The following is a 16,926-nucleotide window of genomic DNA, read 5'->3' as shown; positions in this document are numbered from 1 at the left end:
ATACACACGCTGCCCCCTATCACACACACGCTGCCCCTATCACACACGCTGCCCCTATCACACACACGCTGCCCCTATCACACACACGCTGCCCCTATCATACACACGCTGCCCCTATCATACACACGCTGCCCCTATCATACACACGCTGCCCCTATCATACCCGCTGCCCCTATCACACACACGCTGCCCCTATCACACACACGCTGCCCCTATCATACACACGCTGCCCCTATCATACACACGCTGCCCCTATCACACACACGCTGCCCCTATCACACACACGCTGCCCCTATCACACACACGCTGCCCCTATCACACACACACTGCCCCTATCACACACACGCTGCCCCTATCACACACACGCTGCCCCTATCACACACACACGCCGCCCCTATCACACACACGCTGCCCCTATCACACACACGCTGCCCCTATCATACACACGCTGCCCCTATCATACACACACTGCCCCTATCACACACACACTGCCCCTATCATACACACGCTGCCCCTATCATACACACACTGCCCCTATCACACACACACTGCCCCTATCATACACACGCTGCCCCTATCATACACACGCTGCCCTCTATCATACACACGCACGCAATGACAAAGATCGCCCGTGAAGCCCGCGTCGACTCTTGGGACAAGTGTTGCGAGGGTGCACCAATGAAGGCTGGCACGAGGGTGTGGTGCAACCAACACCATCGACGCAGCACACACGCACGCACACACACACCTACATGCATAAAGGTCTAAACCAGGGGTCCTCAAACTACGGCCCGCGGGCCACATGCGGCCCGCCGAGGACATTTATCCGGCCCGCCGGGTGTTTTTGCCGCCGCTGCCTGTCTGTTACTTTTTTTCTACATGAGAAGGACGGTCATTGGTGGAAGAGGGAGAGGGGGCGGAGTTCCCCCAATCAGACTGCATTGATGGGCAGTGCAGTCTGTATGTCTCTGTGTGGGCAAAGTTATTGCTGGTATATTGTTTTTGTAGCGCTGTATATATTGGTATTTTACTAATAGCAATTTTGACTCCCTAGGAAACAATGATGTCAAGAAAGAGAAAAATTGACTCGGAGTGTAGGATATTCAAAGAACAGTGGACTTATGATTATTTGTTCATGCAGTACAAGGAAAGAGCTGTGTGTCTGATATGCCAGAATATAGTGTCTGTGTTCAAAGAATACAATTTACGTCAACACTATAAAACTCAACATAAAGATAAATATGCTTGTTTGGTCGGAGAAGTGAGAAAAGATAAAATATTAAAACTGAAAAATACATTAACAACTCAGCGAAATAGTTTAGTGAAGCAGAAGCAGCTAAATATTTCATCACTGCGAGCAAGTTTTCAAGTTTCCAAGCTAATAGCGTGCACTGGCAGACCATTCGTGGAGGGAGAATTTGTTAAAGAATGCCTTCTTTCTGTTGCCAAAGAGATGTGTCCAGAGAAGGCCGATTTATTTAGTACAGTGAGTCTTTTAGGACCTACAATTACACGGAGGATTGAAGAAATGGGAGACAATTTGCATCAGCATTTGCAAAACTCCACAAAAAACTTTCCTATTTTTCCTTGGCACTCGACGAAAGCAATGATGTTCGTGATTCTGCACAACTTCAAATTTTTATTCGTGCGACGAATGACTATTTCGAAGTCACAGAAGAGCTTGCTGCACTGCAAAGCATCAAAGGAACAACTACAGGAGAGGATATCTTTCGATTTAAAGCTTTCGTGACTGCAGGGACTCATCTTCTTGGTTCTTTCGGCAAAGTCACATAGAAGGGAAGTAATAAAATAATTCTCACGACGTTTCGGCCACAACGCAAGCAGCCGTCCTCAGGTGAAAACCAGGTCTGTTGGGGAGACAGCGTCTGAATGAAACAGCACACGAGCTTGGAGCATATATAAGCTTTGTTGGAAGCGGGGGAAAGAGCGCCTTGACAAAATAATTTCAATATCAAGAGGAATTTAGCATATTTATGGGAAATGCAGGAATGTGATTAGTACTACATATGCCCGTGCTACTAATAACATTCCTGCATGTCCCATAAATATGCTAAATTCCTCTTGATATACAAATTATTTGTCAAGGCGCTCTTTCCCCCGTTTCCAACCCAGCTTATATATGCTCCAAGCTCGTGTGGTTTCATTCAGACGCTGTCTCCCCGACAGACCTGGCTTTCACCTGAGGACGGCTGCTTGCGTTGTGGCCGAAACGTCGTGAGAATTATTTTATTATGTTTTATTTTTATTATTTTATTACTTCCCTTCTACGTGACTTTACCGAAAAAACCAAGAAGAGAGGATATCTATGAAAAGGTTTGCCAAACTGTGAATGGTTTGGAGCTGAACTGGGCTAAACTAGCCAGTGTGACAACTGATGGTGCTCCTAGCATGGTGGGGTCTAAGAAAGGAGTAATTGCTCGCATTAACCAAGAGATGGACAAACATAACCATTCTCATCCAATAGCCATACACTGCCTCATCCACCAACAAGCGCTGTGTAGTAAATCACTGAAGTGGGACTCTTATGAAATTTGTGGTATCTTGTGTTAACTTCATTAGAGCTCATGCACTAAACCACAGACAATTTCAAGCATTTCTGTCTGAGCTAAATGTTGACTATGAAGATGTTCTGTATCACACAGAAGTCCGTTGGCTGAGTCGAGGGAGAGTTTTGAAACGTTTCTATGACAGCTTTTCTGCTTTAAAAAAACAAAGAAGTACCAGAGCTCAATGATGCAGAATGGAAATGGCACCTTGCCTTTCTGACAGATGTAACAGAGCTACTCAACAGTTTCAATGTGCAACTTCAAGGAAAGGGGAAGCTCATCTGTTATATGCAATCACATGTCAAAGCATTTGAAGTAATATTAGGCCTCCTCATCAAACAAGTGAAGGAGGAAAACTTCTGCCATCTCCCCACAACTCAAAATCTGTTAGCGGAAAAACCATTGGTTGCATTCCCAAACAAAACGTGTGGATTCACTGGAAAAATTGCAAAAGGAGTTCCAATTTGGATTTAAAGAGCTTCATCTCCATGAACAGGACATACAGCTTTTCCGTAACCCATTTTCTATTGACATTGAAAATGTGGATACAATTTACCAAATGGAACTGGCTGAACTGCAGAATTGTGACTCTCTGAAAGACGCATTCAAGTCAAGCAGCCTTCATAATTTCTATGCATCTCTCCCCTCTGAGACATATCCTCATCTCAGGAACCATGCACTCAAAATGGCAACCATCTTTGGCAGCACTTATGTCTGTGAACAGACTTTTCCAGAATGAAACATTTGAAATCTCCAACCAGATCTAGACTAATGGATGCACACTTGCATCACTTGTTACGACGAGCAGTGACAAATATGGAACCGGACATTGACCATCTCATTAGCCAAAAGCAGGCCCATAGTTCCCATTGAAATACTGGCAAGTTTGTTGATTTAACTTTACTTGTTCTTCATTTTAAATATTGTATTTATTCCCGTTTTGTTTCTTCACTTCAAAATAAGATATATGCAGTGTGCATAGGAATTTGTTCAAAGTTTTTTTTAAACTATAGTCCGGCCCTCCAACGGTCTGAGGGACAGTGAACTGGCCCCCTGTTTAAAAAGTTTGAGGACCCCTGGCTTAGACCGACATCGTCTCAAGCTTACACATCTACCGGGTAACCATTTCACTTTGTATTGTCTATGAAGTCCACCCACACAAACTGCTGGGAGTTGCCTCGCTCTGCCTCACAGTCAGAATTCTCCTCCTGCTTCACGTTGCCTCCATCGATGTGAAGGTCCCATTTTGGAGTTGAATCTTCATCTTCACATTTTACTTTCACTTCTTCGCTCTTCACCATCACTTCTTCACATTTCACCTTCACCTCTTCATATTCCACCTCGTTACCTTTAAAAGTGTCCAAGCTGGGATTTTCTTCCGGTTCTTGTTTGATGACAGATGGGCTCATTGCAGCACTTTGACTTTCACAAGCTGATTTCAGACTCCACTCCTGGTGGATCTTCTGATGCTTGTGTGTTCTCTGGTGTACATGAAGATGTTCTGACTGTGCAAACGCCTTCCCGCACGGAGTGCACCTGAAGGGTTTCTCTCCCGTGTGTGTTCTCTGGTGTTCTACAAGAGTAGATGAATCTGAAAACGTCTTCCCACAGACACTGCACTTGAAGGGTTTCTCTCCCGTGTGTGTTCTCTGGTGTGCTACAAGAGTAGATGAATGTGCAAACGCCTTCCCACACACACCGCACTTGAAGGGTTTCTCTCCCGTGTGTGTTCTCTGGTGTGCTACAAGAGTAGATGACTGTGAAAACGCCTTCCCACACACGCTGCACTTGAAGGGTTTCTCTCCCGTGTGTGTTCTCTGGTGTACATGAAGATTTGCTGAAAGTGCAAACGCCTTCCCACACACACTGCACTTGAAGGGTTTCTCCCCTGTGTGAGTTCTCTGGTGCCGTGTCAAATGTCCAGGATGATCCGTGCTGTATGCACACCGGTCGCATTGTTGCCTTGTCGCACCGAGTCGCGCCGAGTGCCTTTGCTCCATCAGACCAATTCTGCAGAGGAAGCAACACCATCTACACGTTAGTATCGAGGCACAGCGGAATGCATATATACACAGTCACACGTGACTTACACGTCTATACTTATTCATATATGCATGATATAGTGAAACAGTTTACCAAATTCATCACACGGGCTGTTATTGCACACAATGAGAGACTAAATGGTCATTAATATGCCTGGAAGCCCTCGCATCTTCAAAATGAATGTGAACCCAAAACTCCGAGCACACAATTTCGGCTGTCTGGCTAAAAAAGAAATATTTATAAGAGCTAAATTCGGCTGACATAGCAAAGGGTGTTGGAAACAATCCTATTTGTGTTATGCAGAGATGTGTAAATAAATACTGGTAGGAACCTCCTGGTTACACCAGCCCACAGGGGATTGTTGTGTCCGTCGTGAAGGGAGGGGCTGGGTGGAGAGGGTGGAGAGGGGCTGGGTGGGGCTGGGTGGTGGGTGGGAGGGGTGGGGCTGGGTGGGGGGGTGGGAGGGGTGGGGCTGGGTGGCGGGTGGGAGGGGTGGGGCTGGGTGGAGAGGGGCTGGCCACCCCGTGGTGCCCTTATAAAACTCAACGTTTCACCTACTCACGCCGGCGTGTGCCCGCCCTCACAGTCGGGCATATTTGCGGAATGCACCACGCCGCCGTTGACCCTGCAGGCCATTGAGCGAGCAACCCGACGTTCCTACCAGCTCCCTCCACAGCAGCAGGAATGTTGTTCAGTGGCAACTTAGCGGTATGAAGCCAGGCTCAGATGTCCTTGAATGATGGGATGAACAGATCTGACGTCAGCTGCTGCACGTGTGTGTGCTGTGCTAACTTCCACTCTTATAAAGAGTTCCAGAGGAAAACTAAAATAAACTATTGTTTTGATACAACCTCCGTGTTCATCAGAGTTAATATACTTTACACTGTCACACACTGATAGACTTTACTGCAAACACAAACTTGACACTGTCACAACAGAGTTGATAGACTTTACTGCAAACACAAACTTTACACAGTCACAACAGAGTTGATAGACTTTACTGCAAACACAAACTTGACACTGTCACAACACAGAGTTGATAGACTTTACTGCAAACACAAACTTGACACTGTCACAACAGAGTTGATAGACTTTACTGCAAACACAAACTTGACACTGTCACACACAGAGTTGTTAGACTTTACTGCAAACACAAACTTGACACTGTCACACACAGAGTTGTTAGACTTTACTGCAAACACAAACTTGACACTGTCACAACAGAGTTGATAGACTTTACTGCAAACACAAACTTGACACTGTCACAACACAGAGTTGATAGACTTTACTGCAAACACAAACTTGACACTGTCACAACAGAGTTGATAGACTTTACTGCAAACACAAACTTGACACTGTCACACACAGAGTTGTTAGACTTTACTGCAAACACAAACTTGACACTGTCACACACAGAGTTGTTAGACTTTACTGCAAACACAAACTTGACACTGTCACACACAGAGTTGTTAGACTTTACTGCAAACACAAACTTGACACTGTCACAACAGAGTTGATAGACTTTACTGCAAACACAAACTTGACACTGTCACACACAGAGTTGTTAGACTTTACTGCAAACACAAACTTGACACTGTCACACACAGTGCCATGGTAAACAGGTAGTGGTGGTGTGGAGTTTACACCAGACCCCCCTCCCGGTTTTCCCCTCCACATTCAACATCAGCGTCTTTGACAGACAGACATTGACACACGTAGTCTTGGTTCGTTCGGTAAAGTCACGTAGATAGCAAATACAAATAACAGATCATGAAATTAAATTAAATAATGACCACTTGTGTGGCGATCGAAACGTCATGGGTTTATTCTTTATTTGCAATTTTTAAATTTTATTTAACATTATTATCTGTTATTTTTTTTTATCTCCGTGACTTCACCGAAAGAACCAAGAATATGAATTGCTGGAGTTACTAAAGTTTTAAGTCAAAACACCGAGACACGCGTTGACAAAACCCACCTTGTTGTTGTGGGCAGGTAGCTTCTGTAAACAAGAGCGGTACAGCAGCTCAGGCGGGCTTGGGCTGGTAAAAAAAACGAAAAAAAAAACTGCGTTAATATCTACAGTAAACCAAAGTGACAAAGTAGCGAGCCGCGTGAAGACAAATTAAACTTAAGGGAGGGAATTAAAGCAAACGCGACCAGGCGAGGGCAGGAGGCAAGGCCCCGCGTGTCTAGGCCCCGCGTTGTAAAGTTCCAACTTGGACATCGATTCACAAGCTGCTGCTGCTCTATTGACATCCCTACGAGAGAGAGAGAGCGAGGCTCTAGCTTGGTAAACAACAACAACCACAACAACAACCACAACAACAACCACAACGATGAAAATTTCTCACCTCGGATTGCAGTTCACGCGCGGACCTCCAGCTTCCTGTTAGCTCGTGACGTCACGCGGCAGCAGATGACATGACGTCACTTTCTGGGGTACAAGACCCTCCCCTCCCACAATGAGAGGCTACCCTAACTGAATAAATTAATAAATTATGTTTATGTGGCGATCATCAACATTATCAATAAACATCATTTACACCATCATATACAACAACATCAACATCATCAGCATCAACAACAACAACATCATCAGCATCAACAACAACAACATCATCAGCAGCATCAACAACAACATCATCAGCAACATCATTAATAACATCATCTAAAGTGGAAAGCTGTCTTGGGTGTGGACCAATCAACTTCAAGGACAGTGCATACATTATCAGAGTTGTGTTTTTTGTTTGCATTATGACTGCAGGTATTGTGGTCTATGCAAACATGACTCCTCGTAAAAAAAGGTGTCAGTTTTGTTGCCAGATAAAAGGGTAAAAAACCAATTATCAAGACGAAAAGAGTGACACTTTATCACGATCCAGCAAGACTTAACTAGATTTAAATTAAAAATCCAACCTTTTTTTGAACATAGCGTAAAATATAAAACCAAGAGGTCACGCTGAAACTTGAACTCAAGATTCAAGGGTTGCAAAGAGACAATCATCTCACGTTGGACTCATTGAATATTTTTCTGAATAGCACTGAGGGATGGAGCCAATGGTGAGTGCGTTGATTTCTTGATGAGTGTGCACTCATGTCACGTGCGCTTTCTGTTGGTAGCCCCTGTGATTGTGCCAGGTGTAAACATTTTTAGTAGCGTTTAAAATGGAGAGTTCCATAAAAATAACTCAAAATAAAACTCAGTAAAATAATACAAATTTTGAGTTAACGTTTTCAAATGAATTGATGGAAAAGTAATGCCCCTTCACGTGTTTGATATTAAAATGAATTATCTTTGTGAAACTGGCCAGGAGATGGCAGTACAGAAAGGATATACGGTGTCAGGAGCAAGTGCAGATGGCTCGGTTCTCAGAAAACACTTTTCTAAATGTGGGCTCAGCAGCTGCTGCCGAGAGGTTGTGCAATGAGGCAGCTCTACGTGGGGGTTCCGTGGTGTAATGGTTAGCACTCAGGACTCTGAATCCTGCGATCCGAGTTCAAATCTCGGTGGGACCTACAAATAATAATTTTTTCTCTTTATACGTGACTTGACCGAAAGAACCAAAGAGTAATTCCTGCAGTCACGAAAGCTCCAAGTTAAGTTTGTGTTATACTCTTAGGTTTTTCGGTAAAGTCACGTAGGTAAAAAAAATAATTAATGTAAATAATAATAGAAATAAAATAAATGTGATTTATTTTTTATTTTATTTTATTATTATTTTTTTTTCTACCTACGTGACTTTACCGAAAAACCTATAAGCATGAATCCTTGCAGTCACGAAAGCTTCAAATCTAGAATTATTTTTTTTTACCGACAAAGAAACTTATTTTAAGTTTTAGTAAAAAAGAAAATCAAAAATTCAATTGCATAAGCTGACTGGATCAAAATCAAATGTTCAGCTTTTTGTCCTCTCGAATGTAGTTATGAGGCCAAGTCACCTCCTGGGTACGCATCTGCATGTGAAATTATGCGTTTGCATGTATAATGGTGAAGTTGCGTGTGAAGTTATGTAGTTGCATGTGTCATGGTGTATTTGCACGTATCCAGTAATGATCCATTGAATGCACAAGCGAAGGTGCTATGGAGATGTTAGTACAGAAATTAATTGAATCTAAATTTAGCTGAACTTTGGGTATTTCCCTCCTCGTATTGCATGGGTTTTCTCTGTACACTGGTTTCTTACCATTTTTCAAACATCCCAAAGCAGTACCCTTCTGAAAGAGGATCTTTGATAAAAGGGAAATATTATTTTAATGAAAAGGCCACGGTTAGAAATGTAAGAAGTTAGTTGGTTTAGACAGTAATATTATTATTGTGACTGTATTCAATGTAAATACTCGTGCTTGTCTGGGAGGCCCAAATATCAAAAGGAGTCTCATTGACTCCTCCATGTGGCTTGTTCCAGTCACCCAAACGTTCCTCTCATCGTGATAAACTAAAGAATCTGAGCTGTACCATTCCCCGGTCAAACACACATTATGACATATTTCCAATAGCCATTATAATAAATACTCTTTCCATCACAAGTTAAAATAAAAAAAACTGAAAACTCGTGATTTTCATAATGATGGAACGAAACATTGGAATCCATACTGCAGTCACGAAAGCTTCAACTCAAGATTAAAACATTGTACGTTTTGCAAACGTATGCCAACGTTTTGGAAGAACCCGCTGAGACTGGAACTCAAATTGCAGGATTCAGAGCCATGAGGGCGAACCATAACACAACGGAAGCGCCTCGTAAACACGACGACACGAGTGGGACAGGAAAGAGAGTTGCGACACACGACACGAGGGATGTGGGCAGGTGTCATCCTGGAACATAACAATGGAGCTAATTTCTCTCACTTTTTACTGAGCAAGCAGGATGTCTTAGAAACTGAATCATGTTGAGTCAAAATCAAAACGCAAATCTCCTGATTTTCATGAAAAACCTATCAATTTAAGATTTTATTAAATTTAAGATTTGATCAAATTGCAGTATTCAGATTCCTGAGTGCTAACCATTACACCAGGAACCACCTTATGAACTAGTTTCATGACACGAGTGAAAACTGAGAAAAAGTGAAGGCAAATCGAGCCAAATGACAGAGGGGACATGGGCAGGTGTAACTGTGGCATCGAGTAATTCAGCACGATGTTGACATTCAGATCAGTGATTGCAGATTTAGTAATTGTCATGCGGAATGATTTTGGGGGGACAGGACTCAATGTTGACTCACTGTTCAGGCTGCCTTAGAAGCTGAAACATTCTTGATTTGAAGCTTTCGTGACTGCAGGAATCTTTACTCTTTGGTTCTTTCGGAAAAGTCACGTAGTTAGAAATAAAGAAACATTATCACGACGTTTCGATAGCAACACAAGCGATTGTGTTCAGGTGAAAGTCGCGATTGCCGCGATGTCTGCTGCCAGCAGCACGAGGCTTGTGTTGCTATCGACACGCCGTGATTGATTTTGTTTTATTTCTACCCACGTGACTTTACCGAAGACACGTTCCTTCGGAGTGGGCAGGTAGGAACTTGGCTCAACCCATCCGGGAGGGGCGCACCTCTGGTTGGCTGCTGGCTCGTGATCACGTGACGCACTTCAACCAATCCGAAAGCGTACGTGTTTGGGAGGGGCCATGCACGACAGACAGACAGACAAATAATCCCTGGTGGGCAGCAGTGCGGAACTGTTGTTCCTACCTGCTGTGTACAAGATCACGTGACTTGAGGTAGCCAGGCAGACAGCCCCCTTCACTATCGGCCCCTCCCCTAGGCCCCTCCCCTGACCCCCCCTCCCCTCCCCTCCCCTCCCTTAGGCCCCTCCCCTGACCCCCCCTCCCTTAGGCCCCTCCCCTGACCCCCCCTCCCTTAGGCCCCTCCCCTGACCCCCCCTCCCTTAGGCCCCTCCCCTGACCCCCCCTCCCTTAGGCCCCTCCCCTGACACCCCTCCCTTAGGCCCCTCCCCTGACCCCCCCCCTCCCTTAGGCCCCTCCCCTGACCCCCCCTCCCTTAGGCCCCTCCCCTGACCCCCCCCCTCAGGCCCCTCCCCTGACTGACCCTCCTCCCTTAGGCACCTCCCCTCTCCGTACCGGCAGGAGGTCTCCACCAATCAAAGAGCTGTTTATATTATATATTTATTTATGCACGACAGACAGACAAAAAATCCCTGGTGAGCAGTGTGGAACATATTGTTCCTACCTATATAACGAAAAATCAGTTTAAACAATTACTAAGAACTCGTGACTTGGTTCCACCGAGATTTGAACTCAGATCGCAGGATTCAAAGTCCTGAGTGCTAACCATTACACCATGGAACCTTCACACAGAAACCTTGTTACACAGTCAACACGAGAGTGGGTTCAATCAATTGTATTAAATCATTAAAACAATAATGCTGCTTCCAACTTTTTTTTAAGAATGAGTGGTTGCTGTTAAGAGATTATGAAGTTAGTAGGGCAAGTGTGCCGGTTATAATGGTTATTAGCACTCAGGACTCTAAATCCTGTGAACTATGTTCACGTCTCGTTTATAACCCCACCACGTTTAAAAAAAATTTCAGTAGTTTTGTCATTCAAATTACGAGATGTGAGTTTTAATTTGACTTCAGGATCTAAGGCAGCCTGACTGCTGAGCCAAAAGTGAGTGCTGTGCTCCCAAAATCACTCCACGTGACAACCACTAAATCTGCAATCACTGATCTGATTTCCAACTTCGTGCTCAATTCCGAGATGCCACGGTGACACCTGCCTATGTCCCCTCTGTCATCTTCACTTTTTCTCAATTCTCACGTGTGTAATGAGCCTGCTTCATCAGTTGGTTCCATGGTGTAATGGTTAGCACTCAGGACTTTGAATCCTGCGATCCGAGTTCAAATCTCGGTGGAGCCTGTGTTGTGCATTTTTTAAAGATTTGCTTCTAAATAAATTATTGGGGAGAGAAAAACGGGGTTTAACACGCACATTATTCACACATTTGGTAATGTTTTATGATTGTGTAAACGTATGAACAGGAGGCAGTACATCCATAAATTAAATCGAAGTGTGCGAGCTCAGGTTTGAGTGCCCTAGAACACGTGCACCAGAGATGGAGTGATTAAATAATCGTTGCTCCACAATCAATTGTTTCTTCACCCGATGTGAATTTGCGGCAATGTGCGGGTATCTTCATCGGGCGGTTGATAGATCGTGGCCGCAGGTTTTTCTTTTTAGCACCAATGAAGTGTTCTCAATAAAAATTTGAATCGATTAATCACTGACCAACATGCAGAGCTTAAGCCCTCTAAGGAGTTAGTGCAGTAAAGACTTTTATTTGTCTGAAGGCCGTTTACGTGGAACTTTTCAGGGCGTTAAAGGCGAACTAGAAAACGGCGCCTGCTAAGGAATTGTGAACTGAGCTGTGGTGGGAGCTGTAGCATTGAAATCAGCTCTTGTAAGAGCAAGATGGGTTTCAAGAAAACTTACTAGACCCAAAGAAATTTAACTTGTCAAATAAGAACGAATACATTGATTGAACTCGACATGCGGAGACGTATTTATTGCGACACAAAAAGACACTTGGTTCCACCGAGATTTGAACGCAGAACACAGGGTTCAGAGTCCTGAGTGCTAACCATTACACCATGGAACCAACTGATGAACTGGGCTCATTACACAAGTGAGAATTGAGAAATAGTTAAGACAAATATAGCACAGAGGGGCGATGGGTTAGGTGAAATCGTGGCATCTAGGAATTGAGCACGATGTGGGAATTCAGATCAGTGATTGTGTAACGGGTTCCGGAGACACTTGTAGAGGTAACTTCTTTATTACAATACAACACTCCAACAGTCCAACTCTCCAACAGTCCTGATACTCTGTTACAGCCTAGGTACACAGCCTAGCTACACAGCCTAGATACTCTACTCTGGCTACGCTCCGGAACTCGCCCTCACAAGGTCGTAGAGTCGGAAGTTCCAGAGTCCCAGCGCTGGCTCTCACAGCATCCCAGGGTCTTCAGATGGCTGGTCGTGGGTCTTGGGTCTTGAGTTACAACTGGGCCCCGATCGTCCAGGGAGCTCTCCTTTTATGCCTGGTCCAACGAGGGGTGGGGCCGTGTGCGCCACCAGACATCCCACAGAGCACACACAGCCCCCCCCCCCCCCGTTGGCGGCGACCAGAGGCTTAAGCGTCTGGACCCCCTGGGAACCCAATGCCTGGCGCCCAGAGGCTTAAGCGTCTGGACCTGCCCGGGAACCCAGAGCCCCCAGCAGTCCCTCCCTTCTTATGTCACTACATTACCCCCCTCTACGTAGCCTCCAGCCGTCCCGGCTGTCAATAATTAGAAAGTTTAAATTAACGAAAGGGAGAGAGAGAAAAAAAATACGCGAGCCTCAACAGGAAAAGAAAAGAGAACAAGAAAGCAACCATAAATACCATAACCAACCTGTACAACTCTACACTATATACAAGCATCAATCAACAAAAAGGTGAAGCAATGACACGTGAACAAACGACCCGCGGCACACCTAGCCCTCCTCGGGATCCGCATAAAAAACGGGGAATTAACAACAACAAATATACAGATTCCGACGCGTTGGATGCACAACCACCGCATGGATGGCAGGGTTCCACACCACCCTGCCAACCTCCCATCCGTCAGGTGGAGAAAAGGCGAAGACCAACATGTCGAGCATCCCTCTACACACACTTATCCGGACGTCTGTCTACGTCCCGGGTCGAGAAGTCGTACTTCAGGGCCGACCCATGTACTGGGCAAAGAAGTCGCACTTCAGGGCTGCTCCAGTATCTACATTTTTAAACATATATATAAAATTTACATGACACAACTAAAATAAATCTGCCTGCTCCTGTCCATAAATGGTGGCCGCACGCACGAACCGCATCTCCAAAAGGCATCCCGTGCTTGCGTCCCAGCAGCCCTCAATGAGGACCACAACCGATATTACATGTCAACCGTTAGCACCCCCGCCTTTCCAACGTGGCGTCTCCATCCTAAAACCGCGCACGTCGGCCATATCGGGGGGCTTAAACCCAGTCTCTCTCCAAGACTCGCATCGCAGCATATAGCTGTACCGACCGATCTGAGACCCAATCTCTCTCCAAGACTCGCATCGCAGCATATAGCTGTACCGACCAATCTGAGACCCAACCTCTCTCCAAGACTCGCATCGCAGCATATAGCTGTAATGACCGAGCTGAGACCCAATCTCTCTCCAAGACTCGCATCGCAGCATATAGCTGTACCGACTGATCTGAGACCCAATCTCTCTCCAAGACTCGCATCGCAGCATATAGCTGTACCGACCGAGCTGAAACCCAATCTCTCTCCAAGACTCGCATCGCAGCATATAGCTGTACCGACCGATCTGAGACGACCCATTGTTCACTTCCTGCACAACATGCACCCTAACAACTGAGGGATACAGTCCCAACGTAACGGGACAACTACACCTGAACACCACGAATCTCCAGCCCACTGTTTCAACGCGCCTCGGAGTGTTTCAACCTCCGGGCCGTCAGGGTGAGCCTACTGCTCCAGATGCACCACGGAGGGTCTCAACCTCCGGGCCGTCAGGTCAAGCCGTCAGCTACTCCATGACGGGACCACACTCTCCGAGCCATGTGAGCGCACAGCCCACTAGGCTAGACATGCCACGGAGTGTTTCAATCTCCGGGCTGTCAGGTCAAGCCTTCAGCCATAGCATGACGGGACCACACTCTCCGAGCCATGTGAGCACACAGCCCACTAGGCTAGACATGCCACGGAGTGTCTCTATCTCCGGGCTGTCAGGTCAAGCCGTCAGCCATAGCATGACGGGACCACAACTCTCGTGTTAGATACGCAACACCCGCTGGGCCATCCTGGTCAGGATCTGCACCCCAAGATATTTGAGAGCCAGCATGACAATTCCCATCCTTGGCAGCATGTCACCATCTCAAGATAAATGCCCCATACAGTCTATACATCGTTAACAATGACAGCACAAGCTATACATTAACAATCACGAACAAAGCTCAATACAAACCATACATTGTTAACAATCACAAGCAAAGTTTCGCACACATTGACAACACTCACGAGCGAAGCTCCACACAGTTTACCCAACAACAATCACGACTCCCCGACGACAACGAAGAGAATGTCAACAAAAAAAAGCATTAAGCCGGAGCGCGTAAATGTACGAAATGTCAGGGGCCTGGTCTCCCGACCTCCAACCTTCGGCCAGAGCAGCAAAGGCGGTGACCAGCGTGTCGGTCGATGTGCCAGCCCTGGCGTCGGTTACAGTAAGAATGGCGTCCTCACTGTCCGGTCGCAGCGCTGATGACGCGGTATGCTAGGTTGCAAACAGCTGTCACCCGGCGGTGAGGGACGCAGCGCTGATGACGCGGCGTTGTTCGGTTGGACAGCGCTGAGCCCAGAAGTGATGTCACTCCCAGCAGCCACTGCTCCCCCGGCAAAAGTGACGACACACCCGGATGGGAAGATGGCGACAGCGCCGCAGCTGGCTGCAGTCCCGGATCGCTCTCACAGTTTATCAACCGTAACCACACCTCGTACCTTACCCACGTCCTTCTCCACTCACCACCACTCTTCTTACTTTCATCTTCCATTACATTTTTCATATAATTTATTTTGTTTCATTATTTTCATTATTACTTTGGCGTCGCCCGAGTTTTGGGTGGCGGCCGATCCCTGCACCCAAACCCGCCCGCCTCCGTGTTCACTGCACACGCCTCGCGGCGCTACAACAGCCGACAAATGCCGTTTACTGCAGTGCCACACAACTCGCCTTAACTGCCGCATCGCACAGCTGTTGGGCAGTGCGAGTAAACGAGGCCTGTTGCTTCGATTCACGAAGCTGGAGGACGCTGGCTGTATTGTTCATGCGGCGTGGCTTAACATCCGCCCCGGGCACGGTTTCTACCAGCAACGTCCTCACAAGGCACCTCTTCCGGTACCATCAGCGACTGTGAGCTTGGCGTGCCCCAGCATCGCCAGCAAGTGGGAGATCTACGTGCTCCGTCCAACGTTCACCACCATCAGCGAATGGGAACGCGAAGCAGACTGTCATCTCCTCAACACGAGAGAGTTGGCTTGCCTGCTGCCCAGCACCACCAGTGAACGGGAGCTCTGCGAGGTACGTCCATCCTGCTGCACCACCTGCGAGCTGGAGCACAGAGCGTGGTCAGCTAATCCACTGGACTTCGTGTACTTCTGGCTGCTCCATTGTACGCCCCGCCTGCGTGGTTCTGTACGCCCGTGTACGCGCTCAGCGAGTGTTTACACGGGCGTGTTTGCATCCACTACGTACGGGGAAGTGCTTGCTGATAGCGTGGAGCTTGGACAACGACACCTCGACTTGCTGCTCAGGGCAGCTGAGCCGCTGATTGGAGTCCATCCGAATCCGGGCCCCTTCATCCGCACCATCGTTGCAGCACGGGCTGATATAATAGGGCTACGACATGCACCGTCTCTTCATCATCTGCACCTGCAACCCGCACTCCTGAGGACGCTCTCTGTCCTTGGGCCTCTCCGAGGCCAACGTCGAAGACTGCATCGGCACCGTGGTTGCAGAGGTGGCAGGGGCCGCCGTTCACAGGTCGACCTCGAACCAGCCAACTCCTCTGTTCCCTCGACGCCTCACCTGCACGGATCTTCACATCTACCTTCACATATCCGCCTCGGTCTGCTCAACGCACGCTCCATCACCAATAAATCAGCCCTGATTCATGATACCATCTCGGACCACCACATCGACCTTTTGCTCATCACTGAGACCTGGTGCAGGCAAGACTCCCCGCCAGCTATCTCTCTGGAAGTTGCGCCCCCAGGATACAAGGTTCTACATAAACCTCGCGCAACTAACCAGCGGGGTGGTGGCTTAGCGGTCGTTTACAATGCTCACTTGAAAATTAAAGAGCTCCATCTACCAATGGCTCAGGCCACATTCGAGGTCCAGTCCGTATCCCTTACTACTAACAACGAGTGCTTTTACATTATTTCCATCTATCGCCGTCCAGATGGCAGCATCAACACCTTCGTAAATGAGCTTTCGGAATTCCTATATCTGATTCCTAACCCATCTCACAGGCTCGTGCTTACAGGCGACTTCAATTGCCCCGGCAATACCCCAGCCTCCATCGATAGTCACCTTGAGTCAACTTTGGCCTGCCATAACCTGGTCATCACAAACTCAGGCCCCACCAGAGCTTCGTCAACAAACGTTGAGAGCATGCTCGACCTGGTTCTGGAACCTAACCAGCACCGACGCATCACTGCACTGGGAGTTTTCCAAACTGGTTACTCCGACCACCGCCTTATACTT

General features: G+C 46.9%; 1 protein-coding gene and 3 non-coding genes across 4 annotated transcripts; 2 read left to right on the top strand and 2 right to left on the bottom strand.

The window, feature by feature from the left end:
- Positions 1-4,066: 4,066 nt before the first annotated feature.
- LOC133362005 (zinc finger protein 664-like) lies at positions 4,067-6,995 on the bottom strand (the record flags this gene model as incomplete). Its single annotated transcript, XM_061580975.1, has 3 exons — positions 6,965-6,995; positions 6,589-6,652; positions 4,067-4,577 (listed from the first exon to the last, which is right to left on the bottom strand). A coding segment is annotated over exon 3 (501 nt), but the record flags the coding sequence as incomplete, so codon positions are not given.
- Positions 6,996-8,057: 1,062 nt separating this feature from the next.
- Positions 8,058-8,129, top strand: TRNAQ-CUG (transfer RNA glutamine (anticodon CUG)). The gene has a single exon. It is a non-coding gene; the product is annotated as a tRNA-Gln (tRNA).
- A 2,717-nt stretch (positions 8,130-10,846) lies between these two features.
- Positions 10,847-10,918, bottom strand: TRNAQ-UUG (transfer RNA glutamine (anticodon UUG)). The gene has a single exon. It is a non-coding gene; the product is annotated as a tRNA-Gln (tRNA).
- A 498-nt stretch (positions 10,919-11,416) lies between these two features.
- Positions 11,417-11,488, top strand: TRNAQ-UUG (transfer RNA glutamine (anticodon UUG)). The gene has a single exon. It is a non-coding gene; the product is annotated as a tRNA-Gln (tRNA).
- Positions 11,489-16,926: the final 5,438 nt, after the last annotated feature.

Source organism: Lethenteron reissneri, unplaced genomic scaffold, assembly GCF_015708825.2.
Source record: "Lethenteron reissneri isolate LAM-NWPU_2019-01 unplaced genomic scaffold, ASM1570882v1 scaffold_1328, whole genome shotgun sequence".
NCBI classification, from domain to species: domain Eukaryota; kingdom Metazoa; phylum Chordata; class Hyperoartia; order Petromyzontiformes; family Petromyzontidae; genus Lethenteron; species Lethenteron reissneri.
This window is presented reverse-complemented; position numbering and strand designations above follow the sequence as displayed.